The 17813-nt window shown below is 37.7% G+C and overlaps 1 protein-coding gene across 1 annotated transcript in view; it reads left to right on the forward strand.

The window, feature by feature from the left end:
* Nucleotides 1-2642: 2642 nt before the first annotated feature.
* Nucleotides 2643-17813, forward strand: part of LOC123879727 (cytoplasmic FMR1-interacting protein) — a 39587-nt gene continuing 24416 nt past the window's right edge. The window contains exons 1-9 of the mRNA XM_045927631.1: nt 2643-2955; nt 3734-3870; nt 12009-12188; nt 12989-13170; nt 14494-14621; nt 14998-15095; nt 16116-16220; nt 16899-16984; nt 17632-17752. Coding sequence (XP_045783587.1) covers nt 2880-2955; nt 3734-3870; nt 12009-12188; nt 12989-13170; nt 14494-14621; nt 14998-15095; nt 16116-16220; nt 16899-16984; nt 17632-17752 — 1113 coding nt within the window. The 5' untranslated portion in view covers nt 2643-2879. The remainder of the gene's footprint in view (nt 2956-3733; nt 3871-12008; nt 12189-12988; nt 13171-14493; nt 14622-14997; nt 15096-16115; nt 16221-16898; nt 16985-17631; nt 17753-17813) is intronic.

Genomic DNA, 17813 nt, shown 5'->3' on the forward strand with positions numbered 1-17813 from the left:
TTTCTCGGTACACTGCAGCGAATAAATCTATCCTTCTCACACTCTTTGATTCTGATTTTTTTAAGAATATGCGTGTAAATAGTGTCATTTTACAAAACTAAAAACCATGGAGGTTAGAGAGAAGAAGAACGATCGCTGTAGAAAATAGTGTCCCCGAAATACGGACAAAATAAGTGAGGCGCTGCGATCGCTAAGTTGTCTCAATAAAAGCGGGCTGTTGTGCGCTAATTTGAAATGATATATCAACGTTTAATATACGTGTATATAATATTATTCAAAGGAAAAAAAAATGAAATTATTATTAATTATTATTATTTATTGATGAATAAATTATCTATACTACTTTATAAATTTCGGGAAGGTTATAGCCTATTTTTTGTTAATGTAGATTGTTTATAACAATTAAATTTGTTATAAACAATGGAAAATAGGATCTATGCAACGTATTTGAGTTGTACATCCACGCACAATACAATATTTCACCATTTTTTAATGTTTCTTTTCGTCAAAAATTAAAAAATTACGGAGCACGATTATTTTCTCACCGATGCCGCGAAGAAAATTTATACATTATGCAACTAACTTCATCTACTTGTACTCATAAACAGCTAACTTCACAGATACTCCTTACCGACGACAGCGCGGCTGGTGGCTGAAAAACGAATTATAAATTCTACCAATTTTCAGGGACAGGCGCGCTAATGCTTTAGCGCGTAGCGATCGTTCTCCTTCTCTCTAACCTCCATGCTAAAAACGAAGAATGGACGTGGCGATAAAACGCTGTCATATATGGCGCCATATGAGTGAACGAGATAGTGAGATTTTTTATATTTTGCGTTAAGAAACTTCGCTTCTGCTGGTTAACCCATGGACACCAGATGGCTTTCTTTTATAACTGGATGTAGGGTTATACTTTTTAACCCCCGACCCAAAAATCACGGAGTTATAAGTTTGACGTGTGTATCTGTGTATCTGTCGGTGGCATCGTAGCTCCTAAACTAATGAACCGATTTTAATTTAGTTTTTTTTTTATTATTTGAAAGGTGGCTTGATCGAGAGTTCTTAGCAATAATCCAAGAAAATCGGTTCAGTCGTTCAGTTGAAAGTTATCAAGCTCTTTTGTATTTATGTAATTTTACTTGTCGGGGGCATTATAAATTTTTAATTTACACTTGTCAGCCAACATTTTACCCCAGTTGATATTCCAAAATTATTATTTTTTGTTTAATATTAATTACTAACTTTTTATTTTTGTTATATAATAATAATAATTTATATGATACGCACACCTATAGTAATATTACTAGTTATGCAAAATGGTGCATTGTGTTTACATAAAATTAGAACGTTTAAGAGTATATATATGTCTTTTTTTTTTCTCGTTTAAAGAGCTGGGTCACTAGTGTGACCAGTATATAAGTCTTGTACTGTCAAAATCGGTCCAGAGTACACTTTTTAAGTTATGTAAAGAAAAAATAAATTTTACAAAATATAACTACCTACATATTTTTTTTATTTTTAGACCTCGTGTCCGAAGGGTGCCAACGGGACCCATTTACTAATCCTTGCTATCTGTCTGTCTGTCAGCGTCTCGTGAAACCGTAATAGGTAGAAAGTTGAAATTTTCACAGAATGAGCATTTTTTTTTCTCTCGTCTGGCTTTTCACAGATTAGCCGATGTCAAGTTTGTAGACACGTACTGGTAGATGGTTTGTAGAAGGTGCGAAATCCTTCGGGTGCGTGTCTGACTCGCATTTAACCGATTTTTTACTAAGGTTTCATCTGATGGTAAGTGCCATCACTTACCATAACTTCACATACAACATCACTTAACATTGAATAGGTATGTATGGTAAGATGGTAATAAATTAAAAAGGTTGTACAAAAAACTAAATTGACAGGTCAAATAATGTTATCCTTTTTCGTAGGTAAAAATATGAAAAGGAAAACATGAATTTTAGACCTGTCGCATCGAGATATGTGTAAAACCAAATAAGCCCCATTGCTTACTAAAAGCAATGCCTGTTAATCTCTTCGGCTTTAATTATTTTAATATTAACATTTAGCATTATGTTATATTATGTATTTAAAAAAAGTTAACACAAATATATAATTTAAATCTAATTTTAAAATATATATGTGATAACTTTTTCTAAACGCATACGAGCATTAATTTCTGAACCCCAATTGGGCGTCGCCACAACTGACAACTATCCGGCTGCTGTCAATGATGACAAATACGTAATTAGATTTTAGTGATGTACTAAACGATTAATAGCTAACTTAACGATTCACTAGTATCGATTAAAGAAAAAATTAAAGTTTTCCGACGCATGGATTTGTGATACCATTTGGACTGAAATTTCACTCAATTTAATTATTTATCCAGTGTATAAATGCAGCCAGTATTCTTCTGCAGAACCATTCCACGCGGGCATGATTTGTGTTACAGTAATTAAATAAGGCCAGTTTTAAGTATTATTGTAATATTTTCAGTAAAAAAAAAAACAACACTTGTGACTATAATGAAATTCAAATCAAAATTAATCATATTAACGATTTTCGAGTTGTCAATCGATATTAAAATCGATGAACGACAATTTCAATTCTTTTAAGGGACAGCACTAGTATTCGATCATTCGAAAGAGTCTGATATTTTGTAATTATTTACTTTACTATTAATTACATAGTAATTTACTACGTAAATATTCCTATTTCCTTTAAATTTTAAATAAAAAATATGAGTACGATGATAAGTTATCATTCATATAAACTTCCATAGTGTTACTTGCTTTTTTAATTAAAGTTTGCCGACCGTAAATTAGCTTACGGCCTACGGGACTGTTTGTGTATTTTGTCGTTTATTCGTTGAAATAATCATGTCTGTGAGTGAAAAGGTATCTCTTTCGGATGCCCTAAGTAACGTGGACGTTCTAGACGAGCTAACTTTGCCAGGTAAGTGTTTCAAAACTTAATTATTGGTAAATAGCTTCTTGCTATAGTTGCTACATATCCGGCCCAATATATATCGTAGAAAAACCATTTCAACGCCCTGCCATCCGGTATTAGTGATATAGATCACCAAACATCCTGCTTATGTGAATTTCAGAACATTACTTGACCCAAACTACTTCAATTGCCTTAATAAAGCCTTAATACTATGATTAGTCGATTAGGCTACTAAAGTGAAAGAAATTATTGCTATCATCATCATCAACTCATTGCCGGCTCACTACTGAGCATGGATCTCCTTTTAGAATGAGAAGGGTGTGACCTAACCGATGTTATATCAAAAAAAAATTTTGGAGACCCCCACGTCTCCAAAAATTTTTTTTGCTTTTGTATTGAGTGGGATGTCAAATGAAAGAGAAGAAAATTCTGACTTCATAAGTTTTTTTTTTTTTTTTAATTATATAGACTAGCGCTTGGCTGCAATCAGACCTGCCAGCAAGTGATGATGCAGCCTAAGATGGAGCGCGCTTGCCTAGAAGTTGCCTATTCACTCTTGACTTGAAGGTACCCATATTATAGGTGGAAGGGAAAACTGACGCCGGAAGGGTGTTCCATATCCAAGTTTAAATCTACTACAACATTAAAATATACCAAGCGACAGAAACACAATTTTAGTATAATATTTCAGCGTTTATTAAGATGCATTCAGGTTTTAGTCTACAACTTTATCTTGTTCATAACAACATACAAATAATATTCTAATTGTTATGTATTGTCACAGATGAACAGCCATGCATAGAAGCAGCGCCCTGCTCCATCCTGTACCAGGCCAATTTTGACACCAACTTTGAAGACAGAAATGGCTTCGTCACAGGCATCGCCAAGTACATTGAAGAGGCAACTGTGCATGCCAACTTGGTAAATATCACACTAATCACATCACATCACACTATCACACTTCACACTAATATTATAAAGGTGTGATTGTGTGTATGTGTGTATGTTTGTTACTCTATCATGCAAAAACTATTGAAAAGTTTTGGCTGAAAGTTGGAATGGAAATAATATATTTCAATCCAATGTATGATGTATATATCCAATGTATTAATAATAATACCATGTATTAATAATAATACAATGTATTAATAATAATACCATGTATTAATAATAATACAATGTATTAATAATAATACGTTGGATTAACACATAGGCTATTTTCTATACAGTAAAAATCCATGGTTCTTACTGGTTTTTAACCCCCGACCCAAAAAGAGGGGTGTTATAAGTTTGACGTGTGTATCTGTGTGTCTGTGTATCTGTCTATCTGTCTGTGGCATCGTAGCGCCTAAACGAATGAACCAATTTTAATTTACTTTTTTTTGTTTGAAAGGTGGCTTGATCGAGAGTGTTCTTAGCTATACTCCAAAAAAATTGGTTCAGCCGTTTAAGAGTTATCAGCTCTTTTCTAGTTTTCTTGTAGCAAAGAAGGTTAGATAACCGTTAGTGTAGGATAAATACCTGGATTTAGGCAGGATAGGTCACCGGTGGTTTGGAGTCTTCCCTTTCTCGTATTCCGTGGATAGTTTCTTCGAAGCACAGATTCGCAGAACACTTCACTTAATTTTAAAGTTTATGTGATTTAACTTATTTATTTAGCGTAGCGTTTTTACAGTTTAATAGCGGGTTTTGCGTGATTAATTTAGCGTTATATGAGTTTTTTACACAAGCGGCGCGTGGCGTTTTGTACAGCGGGCGTCACGCAGTTAGCGGGTTTCAGACTCGACGTGCGTAAACGCCGGTTCAAAGGTAACTGACAGGAGCGGGGTGTGAGAGCGGGTAATAGGATGGAATTTTATGTGTGCGTGAGTGTTTGTATGTGTGTATGTATGATAGCGTAATTAAATATATAATAATAACTTAAGCAACTAGAAGGCGCTTACAACTTCCCCCGCCTAGAGGTAAGTCCTCTAAACAGAACGAATTGCAAGAGAGAGATAAAAATTATAGCGTTTAAAGCGGTTAAATAGAGTTAATAGCGTTAATAGCAGCCTATTGAGAAGGTAGAGGGCATATCCGAACTACAGGTCTGATGTAGCTTCCGGAACGCGTTCTAACTTTGACTGCTCGAATTATACTGTCTTTCCCTGGATAGAGTTCTTCTATAACTCCTAGAGGCCAGCAAAGAGGATGAACGTTGGAGTCTTTGATTACAACAACAGCTCCAAGACTCACAGGGTTGGATGGAGTATTCCACTTTTGTCTGTGTTGTAAAGAAGTCAAATATTCTTGGCTCCAGCGTTTCCAGAAAGAACAAGTAATTTTAGTTAACAATTGATAGCGGGATAAGCGGCTGTCGGGAATATCCGTTAAATCTTCGACAGGTAAATATTTTGCGGGAGTGAGATTGAGAAAATGATTGGGCGTAAGTGCGGAAAGATCTGACGGATCAGAGCTTAAAATACATAATGGTCTACTATTTAATAAGTTTTCGATTTGAATTATAATTGTATTTAATTCTTCATAAGTAAGGATTTGTGTCCCTACTACCTTGTATAAATGCGTTTTTACACAGCGAACGTTAATTTCGCTAAGACCATTAAATGCGGGCCGTAAGGCGGGCTATGTTTAAATTGAATACGATGTTCTGCGAGGCGATTTTCAATGAAATTTTTATGAGCATTGGACTGTATGAGAGTGTAAAGTTCATCTAATTTGCGTTTAGCACCAAAAAATGTAGTAGCTCCATCGCTGTATATTAGACTTACAGGGCCTTTGCGTGCGCTTAGTCTCAAAAAAGCTGCAAGAAATAAGTCAGAACTAAGATCTGAGACTAATTCTAGGTGTACTGCCTTGGTAGTCATGCATGTAAATATGCAGACGTACGCTTTATGACTTTTAATACCTCGGCGGCGAATGTGAGTTACAAAGAAAGGTCCCATGTAGTCCACAGCGGTGTGAACGAAGGCTTTAACTTGCGCTACTCTAAAAGCGGGTAACTCTCCCATTTGTGGAAAAGTAGATTGAGGGTTGGTGCGAAAACAAATATTGCATTTGTGTACACGTTGTCGAACCAAGTTTCTGGCAGCAATGATCCAGAACTTCTGTCTGAGTAAAGCGAGTAATAACGCGGGTCCTGTATGCAAATTAGTGATATGATAATAATCAACTATTAGTTGAGTAATGCGGTCTTTAGAAGGTAAGATTATTGGATGTTTTTGACCAAAATTTAATTGCGAATTGCTTAAACGACCACCAACTCTGATGATGTCGTCTGCGAGAAATGGGTTAAGTTTTAAGATCGATTTCGAGCAAGGTTTATTATTTTTGAGAGCGTGAATATCTTGAGAAAAATGTTTATTTTGAACATAGCGAATTATATAAGTTTCTGCAAAATCTAGATCTGAAACTGTAATAGAACCGCGTGATTTTAAGCGTTTGGAGAATCTTAACATGTAAACAATGGTGCGCAATAATTTAGACCAGCTAGAAGAGCGTTCGGCTAAGATATCAATCGGATGTTGAGTGTCGGAAACAGAAGTTTCAACTGCTAGAACAGTAATTTTTGCTTCTTCAAAATTTTCATTATGAGCGTTTACTTGAAAAGGCGTTATAGGCCATCGCGATATAGGATGCGTTGTCCACTGAGGAGCGTTAAACCAAAGTTTGCGTTCTAATAATTCTTTCGGCGTGACTGGACGAGATATAATGTCCGCAGGATTTTCGCGTCCTTTTATATGATACCAATGTTCAGCAGATAACTTTGAATTAATTTCGGTAATCCTATTGGCAACGAATGTATGGTATTTATATGCGGGAGAATGCAGCCATGAAAGAGCTACTGTAGAGTCCGAAAATGCGTAAATGTTATTTATTTTGCAGCGCTTGCTAAGAGTTTCACGTATCAAATCAATTAAACTGGCTAATAGAAGAGATGCGCAAAGCTCGAGTCGAGCGAGTGATGTTTTCTTAAGCGGTGCGACTCTAGATTTTGAAGCGAGCAAATGAATAGATCCAGAAGAATGTTCATCTGAACTTACGCGTATGTAAACGGCGGCTCCATAGCATTTTTCACTAGCGTCAGAAAAACCTATGAGCGTTACATGAGATTCAGAGTTCATACCTACGTAGCGTGGAATTTTGATTTGTTCTAAATGTGGTAGTTCATTACAAAATTGTTCAAACTGTTGAGCGATTGAGCTGGGTACTGGAGTATCCCAGTCGAGATTTAATTTCCAACATTCTTGGACGAGAAGTTTCATAAAAGCGGTAACAGGACCTATTAGACCGATTGGATCGAACAGGCGCGCGGTAATCGAAAGAATTAAGCGTTTTGTATAATCGCGTGGACTTTCCTTAGCGTTGATTTTAAAAGTAAAAGTATCGAGTTTAGGATGCCACTGCATTCCTACTATTTTTGTAACGTCTTGAGCATCTGAATCAAAATTAATTGCGTGCGGATTTTTATGAGAGCTAGGAACTTCATTTAGAAATTTAGTGTCATTGGAGATCCATTTGGTTAAATTGAAACCACCTGAGTTGAACATATCGACCATTTCATGATAAGTTGCTTTGGCTTTCTCAAACCCATCGATTGAGTTTATGTAATCGTCCATGTACATGTGATGAGTAGCTTCATTAGCTGCGAGCGGGTACCTGTCAATGCTGTCTTCAGCTAGCTGACGCACGACTCTCATAGCGAGATAAGGTGAACTAGATACTCCAAATGATACTACGGTGAAGTTATAAGTGTCAATAGATTGCTCAGTGTCAAATCTAAAAAGAATTCTTTGAAAAGCGTGATGCGCGGGCGTTAAATTTAATTGAAAATAATGTTTTTCAATATCTGCGGTTACTGCGATTGAGAATAAGCGTAAATTTATTAAGAGTTCAAATATGTTATTTTGTAAGTTAGGACCTACATATAATAAATCGTTAAGCGATTTTCCGGAGGTAGTTCGACTTGAAGCGTTTAGAACGATGCGAGTTTTCGAAGTCTGCTTATCAGGGCGATAAACAGCTTTGTGCGGAATATAATAACAATTTATGTCGCGTGAAGGGTTGTCTACTTTCGTAAGATAACCTTTGTCTATGTATGACTGAATGGTTGCGTTATAATCTTTACGAAGAGCGGGATTAGCGTTTAATTTCTTCTCTAATTGAAGAAAGCGGAGTTTGGCGATCGAGTATGAGTCACCGAGTTTAGCGGGATCATCTTTAAAGGGTAAGTGAACAGTATATCGGCCTGTTTCATCGCGTGAGTAAGTATCTTTAAAGATGCGTTCACATGCTTCATCATCAGGGCTTATGTGAATTTTATTAGGTACATTTTCTAATGACCAAAAGCGTTCAGTAATTTCATCAAGTGACGGAGAGTCTGTGTGACATAAAAAAGTTTTAAAATCGTTTGAGCGGTGAGTCGAGTTGTGAGCTGCGCAGTCTGCTCTCCCCATCAGTATGTAGCCTAGCGTGCTTTGAACCGCGACTACAGACGAACGAGGCGAGACCACTCTGTCACACCCAAGCAAGAAGGGGAACAGTTCATTACCGATTAGGCAATCGATCGGCCCTGGAGTATGATAATCGTCGTCAGCCAATGGCAATGCGTGTAAATGAGTTAACTGGGAAACATCGATACGAGCGTTTGGTAAGTGGTCGGTAATTGTGTCTATCACCCTAGCGGTAATAGTATAAGAACAGCGTGAGTCAAAGCGAGAATAAATTTTAAATGTTACAAATCCCAGTGATGTGCTTTCTGTTTGACCAATACCTTTTACAACTGACGGAGCGAATTTAATTTTCAAATTTAAGCGTTGGCAACATTCTTTCGATATAAAATTAGTCATTGAACCTGTATCTAAAAATAAACGGATAGCGTATTGCGTATTGTTACTACATACATTTACTTTCGCGGTAGGTAAAAGTACAGTTGTGTCTTTTGAGAAATTGCGTGAAGAGGTAGTCACCGAAAGTGCTAATTCTGTAGGATTACTTGGCGGAGCGTGAGGTGCGGGAGGTGGTGCTGTAATCTTTGGCAAATCATTAGATTTATCATTCTGCGGTGGCATCTGTATCGGAGTGTTATTGTTGTTAGCACCATAGCGGTTCGGTGAGTAAGCGGTGGCATGTGACTGTGAGGTCCCGGGTTCATACCTAGGCTTAGAAAAAGAGCTACATAACAGACTGTGATGTGAGCTAGATGCACAGTTCCCACATCGACCCTGGCTCTTACAGCGGAATTTTAAATGAAATCCTAGGCAGAACTCACAAAATCTATTTTTTCTCACTATGTCTAGCTTAGTTTTAGCGTCTTGGTTTTTAAAAACCTCACACTTGTAAAGCGGATGAGCGTCTTGATTTTTACAGATTATGCACTTACGTTGAGTATTTTGAGAATTTAAATTATAATTATTGTTGTTGCTGACTGTACTCGTATAAGTCTGAGTTTGCGATTTAGGTTTATATGAATTAGGTTTTTTATTTGGAGTTTGAGTATTAACTTGAGCGGAGCGTAAAGTTTGTATTTTTAATTGTTCTTTTAAGAAATTATTTAAATCGGAAAAAGTAGGTATTTTAATGTGTTTATGATTTTGTTCAAATAATGTGACAACATCTTTACTTAACTTTGAGAGTGCTATGTGCGTAATCATAAAGTCTGATAAATCTGGTATTTCTAGGCGTTGCAGTGCCGCTTGCGCGGAGCAAAATTGATCAACAAAAGATTCGAGCGGTTGATTTTGTTTGCAATTTAAAATCGTATCTATGTGTTGAGTAGCTTGCACTCTAGTATCTTGATATTTCTCTAATAATGCGTTCCATATAATAAGATAATTCTCCGAAGTAGGTGGTATACCAGAACAAACCAAAAGCGCCTTATCAGTCAAGCAACTAACTAAGTATTGGACTTTCTGTACGTCAGTGAGTCTATTGTTGTTATGTATTAAGTTTAAAAAGTTTTCGTAAAAGACAGTCCATTTTGACGGACAGCCATCAAATGTTTTTAAATTCAGTGGAGGTAATTTTTTATTTAACAAACTGTATTGGTTGTCAAACTGTGACACAGCGGATTCACTTTTAATTTCATTTAGAGTATATTGAATTTGACAGTATAATGTGTCAAATGCGCCTAGCGGGGCATAGTTCGGCGTATAAACAGGGTCATGTTTCAAATAGGCTGAAATTAAATCGTCTATAACTATCGCGAAATCTTGACGTAATTTTTCTAAACTTTGAACGCGAGACAAGAAATTCGTTTTGTTCACAGAATCACTCACCTTCAGACTTAAATCATATATTTGTTGAATTGATAAAAACAAGAATTCTTTCTTAGCCTCTAATCTAACAATAGTTTCGTTAGATTTTGACATTCTGATATCTGATATGCGATAATAAACGTTATTTCAAGCGAATAAGACTCAATACGGGCGAATAATTATTTCGATATAATTTTTATAATGAGTTAGTTGTAGGTAGATATAAAAAGTTTTAATCTTTAAATATTGAAAAATATACATAAATAATTATATATAATGCGTTAATATAATGTAATGCGTGGATCTAAACATAAATATGCGTAATTATATAAGATTTTTGTATATTTTTGTTAGCGGCGGTACCTATGTTCCGAACGTAATTCTATTGCAATGAATATTGAAATATACAATAAATAGCGTGTTTAGTGTTGAATTATATATGAATACGATTCTAGGAAGAGAAATTGGATACGGTGCGATAGGACCAGAGAAATTGTAGGATAAATACCTGGATTTAGGCAGGATAGGTCACCGGTGGTTTGGAGTCTTCCCTTTCTCGTATTCCGTGGATAGTTTCTTCGAAGCACAGATTCGCAGAACACTTCACTTAATTTTAAAGTTTATGTGATTTAACTTATTTATTTAGCGTAGCGTTTTTACAGTTTAATAGCGGGTTTTGCGTGATTAATTTAGCGTTATATGAGTTTTTTACACAAGCGGCGCGTGGCGTTTTGTACAGCGGGCGTCACGCAGTTAGCGGGTTTCAGACTCGACGTGCGTAAACGCCGGTTCAAAGGTAACTGACAGGAGCGGGGTGTGAGAGCGGGTAATAGGATGGAATTTTATGTGTGCGTGAGTGTTTGTATGTGTGTATGTATGATAGCGTAATTAAATATATAATAATAACTTAAGCAACTAGAAGGCGCTTACAGTTAGGTTCTTAATATTATGTCAATTGACAAATGTCAAGCTGTCAAGATGGACGTTGCCTAAATACATAATTATTTATTTGTAAATGATGTTTTGGAAAACTCAGATACTTTAGATCGTAGGCGCGGAATAGTCCAAGAAAATCAGTTCAGCCATTTGAAAGTTATCAGGTCTTTTCGGTCTTTTCTAGTTACTGTAACCTTCACTTGTCGGGGGTGTTATAAATTTTTAATTTACACTTGTTTTAAACATATATGTGGATGATTTATTTAAATAAAATATTAATACTACCCATATTATAAATGTGAAATTGTGTTTGTTTGTTGGTTTATTGGTTTGTCGGTTTGTCCTTCAATCACATTGCCAAGGAGCAAGGAACCAATGTGGTTTTTTTTGCATGGGTATAGTTAATAAGACCTGGAGAGTAAAATAGGCTTCTTTTTATCATAGAAAATCAAAGAGTTCTCACAGGATTTTTGAAAACGACGCGGACGAAGTCGCGGGCATCAGCTAGTTACCAATAAAACACATACAAATAGTCATATACAGTCAGTCACATGCTTTAGAAGTAGAACTAGGAAGACTTGGTATTATGTCATTCATTTTTTAACCCCCGACCCAAAAAGAGGGGTGTTATAAGTTTGACTTGTGTATCTGTGTATCAGTGTATCTGTCTGTGGCATCGTAGCTCCTAAACTAATGAACTGATTTTAATTTAGTTTTTTTTGTTTGAAAGGTGCCTTGATCGAGAGTGTTCTTAGTGATAATAATCGAAGAAAATTGGTTCAGCCGTTTAAAAGTTATCAGCTCTTTTCTAGTTACTGTAACCTTCACTTGTTGGGGGTGTTATAAATTTTTGTGTCTACCTTCTTTCAGAATGAACTTCTAGAAGAAGGAAACGCTCACGCTGTTATGCTGTACACCTGGAGATGCTGCAGCCGAGCCATACCTCAGCCCAGGTCCAACGAGCAGCCTGATCGGGTTCACATATACGAGCGAACTGTGCAGGTGTTAGCGCCTGAGGTGGACAAGCTGCTGCAGTTTATGTACTTCCAGGTCTTTATTTGCTCCTCTGTTTACATCTGGTACACTAGCACACCTGGTATACTAGATACACTTTGTAGCGCTCTAGCTGTGATGTTCTACACCTGGAGATTTTGCATCAGAGCCATACCTCAGCCCAGGTCCAACGAGCAGCCTGACCGGGTTCACATATACAAGCGAACCGTGCAGGTGTTAACACCAGAGGTGGACAGTTATGTACTTCCAGGTCTTTATTTGTCTTAGTCTTTACAGGATTGCTTACATCTGGTTCACTGGCAAACTTGATAAACCTGTTACACTTAGTAGAACTGGTAAATTTGAAACACCTGGCATTGTCAAGGTCTGCATCTGTCAAGACAAATAACTATAAAATGTATATCACTAACTATAATCCGTGTTATTTTTCTCTTGTAGCGTAAGTCCGTCGGCTCTGTCACGCGGAGAAGCGCCGCGACTTCATTTCCGAAGCATACCTGCTCACTTTACTAGACAAAGTTGTTGTTAACCATGACTTGTTATGCTTCTCTCGTAGCGTAAAGCGATCGAACGCTTCTGCGGCGAAGTCCGTCGGCTCTGCCACGCGGAGAAGCGTCGCCACGTCGTTTCCGAAGCATACCTGCGTACTTTAGACAAAGTTGTTATTAACCATGACTTGTTATGCTTCTCTCGTAGCGTAAAGCGGTCGAACGCTTCTGCGGCGAAGTCCGTCGCCTCTGTCACGCGGAGAAACCTCACGTCCTCGTTTTCGAAGCAAACTTGCTCGCTTTAGGCAATGTTGTTATTAATCATGAATTCTTATGCTTCTCTCGTAGCGCAAAGCGATTGAACGCTTCTGTGGCGAAGTACGTCGCCTCTGTCACGCGGAGAAGCGTCGCGACTTCGTTTCCGAAGCGTACCTGCTCACGTTGGGGAAATTCGTCAACATGTTTGCTGTGCTCGATGAACTGAAAAACATGAAGAGTTCAGTTAAGAATGACTATTCTACGTATAGAAGGTTAGTCACACTAATATTATAAAGGAGAAAGTTTGTATGTGTGTGTGTGTGCGTGCGTGCGTGCGCGCGCGCGCGCGCGCGCGCGTGTGTGTGTGTGTGTGTGTGTGTGTGTGTGTGTGTGTGTGTGTGTGTGTGTGTGTGTGTGTGTGTGTGTGTGTGTATGTATGTTTGTTACTCCTTCACGCAAAAACTACTGGACGGATTGGGCTGAAATTTAGAATGGAGATAGATTATACTCTGGATTAGCACATAGGCTACTTTTTATCCCGGAAAATCAAAGAGTTCCCACGGGATTTTTAAAAAACTACATCCACGCGAACGAAGTCGCGTGCATCAGCTAGTATTCCATATTATTTGGTCCATTAATATCCTCCTCAGGTACCTCTGGTGCTGCAAATTTTCATGTGCGGTAATCACTTCACATCAGATGTCCCGCCTGCTTGTTTGCTCGCTATTTTTATATAAAAAAAAATTATACATCATCATCATTATTGATCAGTGGACGTCCACTGCTGGACATAGGGACTTCCACACTCTGCTTCTTGCGCTGCCGCCATCCAGCGGGTCCCGAAGACTGTTAACCTAATGAGGGGTCTTCCACCTTGGGACCCCAACGTTTATCGTTTTTAGGGTTCCGTATCTCAAAAAGATCCTTTTTTCCTTTTGAGATACGGAACTTCGTTTTGAGCGTCACTTTGTTATCTTTCTGTCTGTCGTGTCTGTCCGAATCCTATAGAGTACTTCCTGTTGATTTAGAATAATGAAATTTTAGCATGTATCCTGTGAATCTGTCGCACTATACACATTTCCTATATTATAGTTATTATTAGTTAGTATTTCCTAGGGTATTAGCTAGTTACTAACTAGCTAATACCCTAGAAATACACACACACACACACACACGCACGCACGCACGCACGCACGCACGCACGCACGCACGCACGCACGCACGCACGCACGCACGCACACACACACACACACACACACACACATATACAAACTTTCTCCTTTATAATATTAGTGTGATAGTGCGATTGTAGTCCAAGCAAATAGAGTTTTGATCCCAGCATTCAAACATGTATGTCCTGCATGCCTGAGAGTTCTCCATGTTCTCAAAGGTGTGTGAAGTCTGCCAATCCGCATTGGGCCAGCGTGGCAGACTATGGCCTAAACCCTTCTCATTCTGAAAGGAGACCCGTACTCAGTAGTGGGGCGGAAATGGGTTGTTCATGATGATAACGATTCAAACTTTGAAATCACGGCGCAACACTACAGGCTGATAGTTAAACTTCGTCAAGTGACCCTATAATCGTTTTCCATCAGGGCTGCCCAGTTTCTCAAAGTGATGTCAGACAGCCAAAGTCTCCAGGAGTCCCAGAACCTCTCCATGTTCCTGGCTACGCAGAACAAAATCCGGGACACCGTGAAGGATGCCCTGGAAAAGATAACTGGTAATTAAACTAAGTCTGATGACACAATATTCATTTTTAGGCTTCCATAGGCTTCAAAAGGAAAAACAGATCACTTTGCTACCTGTCTATCTGTCTGTTTGTCTGCCTCTCTGTCTGTCTGTCCGTCTGTCAAGAATACCCACAGGGTACTTCCCATTGACCTAGACTCATGAAAGGCAGGTAGGTAGGTCTTATAGTACAAGTAAAGGAAAATATCCAAAAACCGTGAATTTGTGGTTGCTTTGTACTGTTAAAATTGTAATAATACTGTTAATTTCGCTTGTATCTGGGTATGGTCTCCATACTAAAGTGCTTATTTACTTTTTGAAAATATTTTACTCTTTTTGGTATAAACTGTGCCTATTTTATTTTGTAGGATATGAAGAATTGCTGGCAGACGTGGTGAACATTTGCGTGCACATGTTTGAGACCAAAATGTACCTCACACCCTCAGAAAAACACATGCTTGTCAAGGTAGCACGTTAATTATTTAATACCTTCCGGCATCAGTTTTCCCTTCCACCTATAATATGGGTACCTTCAAGTCAAGAGTGAATAGGCAACTTCTAGGCAAGCGCGCTCCATCTTAGGCTGCATCATCACTTGCTAGCAGCTCTGATTGCAGCCAAGCGCTAGTCTATATAATTTTTTTTTAAAAACTTGCTTTTGCGCGCGACTTCTGATGCAATGCGTAACATATAATGTATAGCTTGTAGCAATTGGACTGTTTTACCCGACTACGGCAAAGCCAGTAACAATGTAGGTTTGTATTTATGTGTGTTCCACCGTAGCGCCTAAACCACTGATTATTTTGATGATTGAGGTGTCAATCGATTCGTTATATGGTTTGGGTGACATAGGCTACATTTTATTTGAAACTAGAGGATGCCCGCGACTTCGTTCGCGTGGATTTAGGTTTTTAAAGATCCCGTAGGAACTGTTTGACTTTCCGGGATAAAAAGTTGCCTATGTCAATTACAGAAACTCAAGCTACCTCGGTACCCAATTTCATACTAATCCCGTGGGTACGCTTTGATTTTCCGGTATAAAAAGTAGCCTATGTCTGTCCCCGGGATATAAGCTGACCCTGTACCTTTCGTCAGAATCGGTTAAACTGTTGGGCCGTGAAAAGGTAGCAGACAGACAGACAGACACACTTTCGCATTTATAATATTAGTATGGATAATGGACCTAACAGATGTTACATCTGCTGAAATCATAACCCTTCCTTTTGGCTTTGCCGTAGTTGGGTAAAAAGAGACCTATGTTATGGCATATTATTGTAAATTGAATATGTACTTGAAAAGAGAAACCGCCGAGTTTCTTGCTGGTTCTTCTCGATAGGAACGGCATTCCGAACCAGTGGTAGATTTTGAAGATTCAAAAGCACTTGTAAAAGTTTAATTGAATAAAAACATTTTGAATTTTGAATTATGTCCAGCGGTGGCCGTCTATTGGCTATAATGATGATGATGGATTCCATTCTGTTGACAGGTGATGGGCTTCGGGCTTTTCTTGATGGATTCAGAAATATGCAACATTAACCGACTTGACCAGAAAAAGAAAATTCGCTTGGATCGAATTGACAGGATTTTCAAGGTGCTTGTTTCAATTAATTATATTATTGTTTAGTTAAGTTAGTTAATATCAATAAGTGGTGTAACTGAGCTTTGTAAATATAATGGAATACATCCAAAAAAAAAAAATTGGCAGTTGGTAGAGACTGCAGACAGAAAGCACTCTATTTTCATTAGAAATAAAGTTCAGTTTTTATTGGCAAGTTATCGAATAATGAAATTGTCCTACAATGTCTTTAAACTTAAAAGATTAAACTCTTTTGATTTTGCTGCAATTCAATTTGAACTTTATTTCACAGTAGTTGAGATTAATTTTCCGTAGCCAATAATAGCTCGTTCACACAGGCTGCGTAAGCGTAGACGTAGCACGTACCATTGCGTTGTAATGTATGGAACTGTATGAGACATGGCATACCGCTTGCGTAAGGCGTGGACGTATGCGTAACCCAGTGTGTTAGGGGTTTACGCGCGTCTCTACACACGTGTCACGTGTTTGTACTTGGTGTGAATCCGCCTTTAACTATAGTAACACAATAGATAGGGATTTAGATTTTTTTTTGTGTCAAAATAAGCCAAAAACATTGAATCTATTAGTATTGAAAAATCGAATGAAATTCACAGGCATACTGAATGTAGGTCTATATAGGGATACAATTTTTAATTCCTAGTTTTTCTGAAGTAGGTGATTTTTTTATCACAGAACCTCGAAGTGGTACCACTATTCGGTGACATGCAAATTGCGCCTTTCAACTACATCAAGAGGTCCAAACATTATGATCCTAGCAAGTAAGTATTGTTTTTTAACATTATTTGAAAAAAAAAAAAAAAAACACCGGCCAAGTGCGAGTCAGACTCGCGCACCGAGGGTTCCGCTCTCGGGTATTTTTTCCGACATTTTGCATGATAAATCAAAAACTATTATGCATTAAAATAAATAAAACTTTGTTTTAGAATGTACAGGTAAAGCCGTTTCATAATGATATCCCACTTGGTATAGTTATCGTACTTTGAAAATTGAAACACGTTTTAATTTTTTTTTAAATGATGTAACCATAAATTCGCCGTTTTCAAATTTATTCCTGTACTTGTGCCTACCTACCTGCCCATGATTTATATTACTTTGAAATTCATGAAATTAATTTTTGGTTCACGAACACATTTTAATATTTTTTGTGATGTAACCACAAAGGATTTTTTCCTTGTACTATAAGACCTACCTGCCTGTCAAATTTCATGATTCTAGGTCACAACGAGAAGTACCCTATAGGTTTTCTTGAGAGACACGACAAATGGACAGACAGACAACAAAGTGATCCTATGCGGGTTCCGTTTTTATTTTTGAGGTATGGAACCCTAAAAATAACGTTTAAAGTACAATCATCCAAATTCGACATATTATCTGCGATTGCAGTAAAAATTGTCATTTGTTTCAGATGGCCACTATCCTCAAGCCCGAACCCTCTCTCTCCTCAAGCAGACCTGATGGTCCACCTGCCACAGATTCGCGAGGAGCACCAGAACTATATCTCCGAACTGGCCAGATACAGCAATGAAGTATCTATACTAATTTTTTTTTGTTTTTTGGAGACAGTACTAAAGTAAAATAACCGGGAAC

This window comes from Maniola jurtina, chromosome 28 (genome assembly GCF_905333055.1).
Source record: "Maniola jurtina chromosome 28, ilManJurt1.1, whole genome shotgun sequence".
NCBI classification, from domain to species: Eukaryota; Metazoa; Arthropoda; class Insecta; order Lepidoptera; family Nymphalidae; genus Maniola; species Maniola jurtina.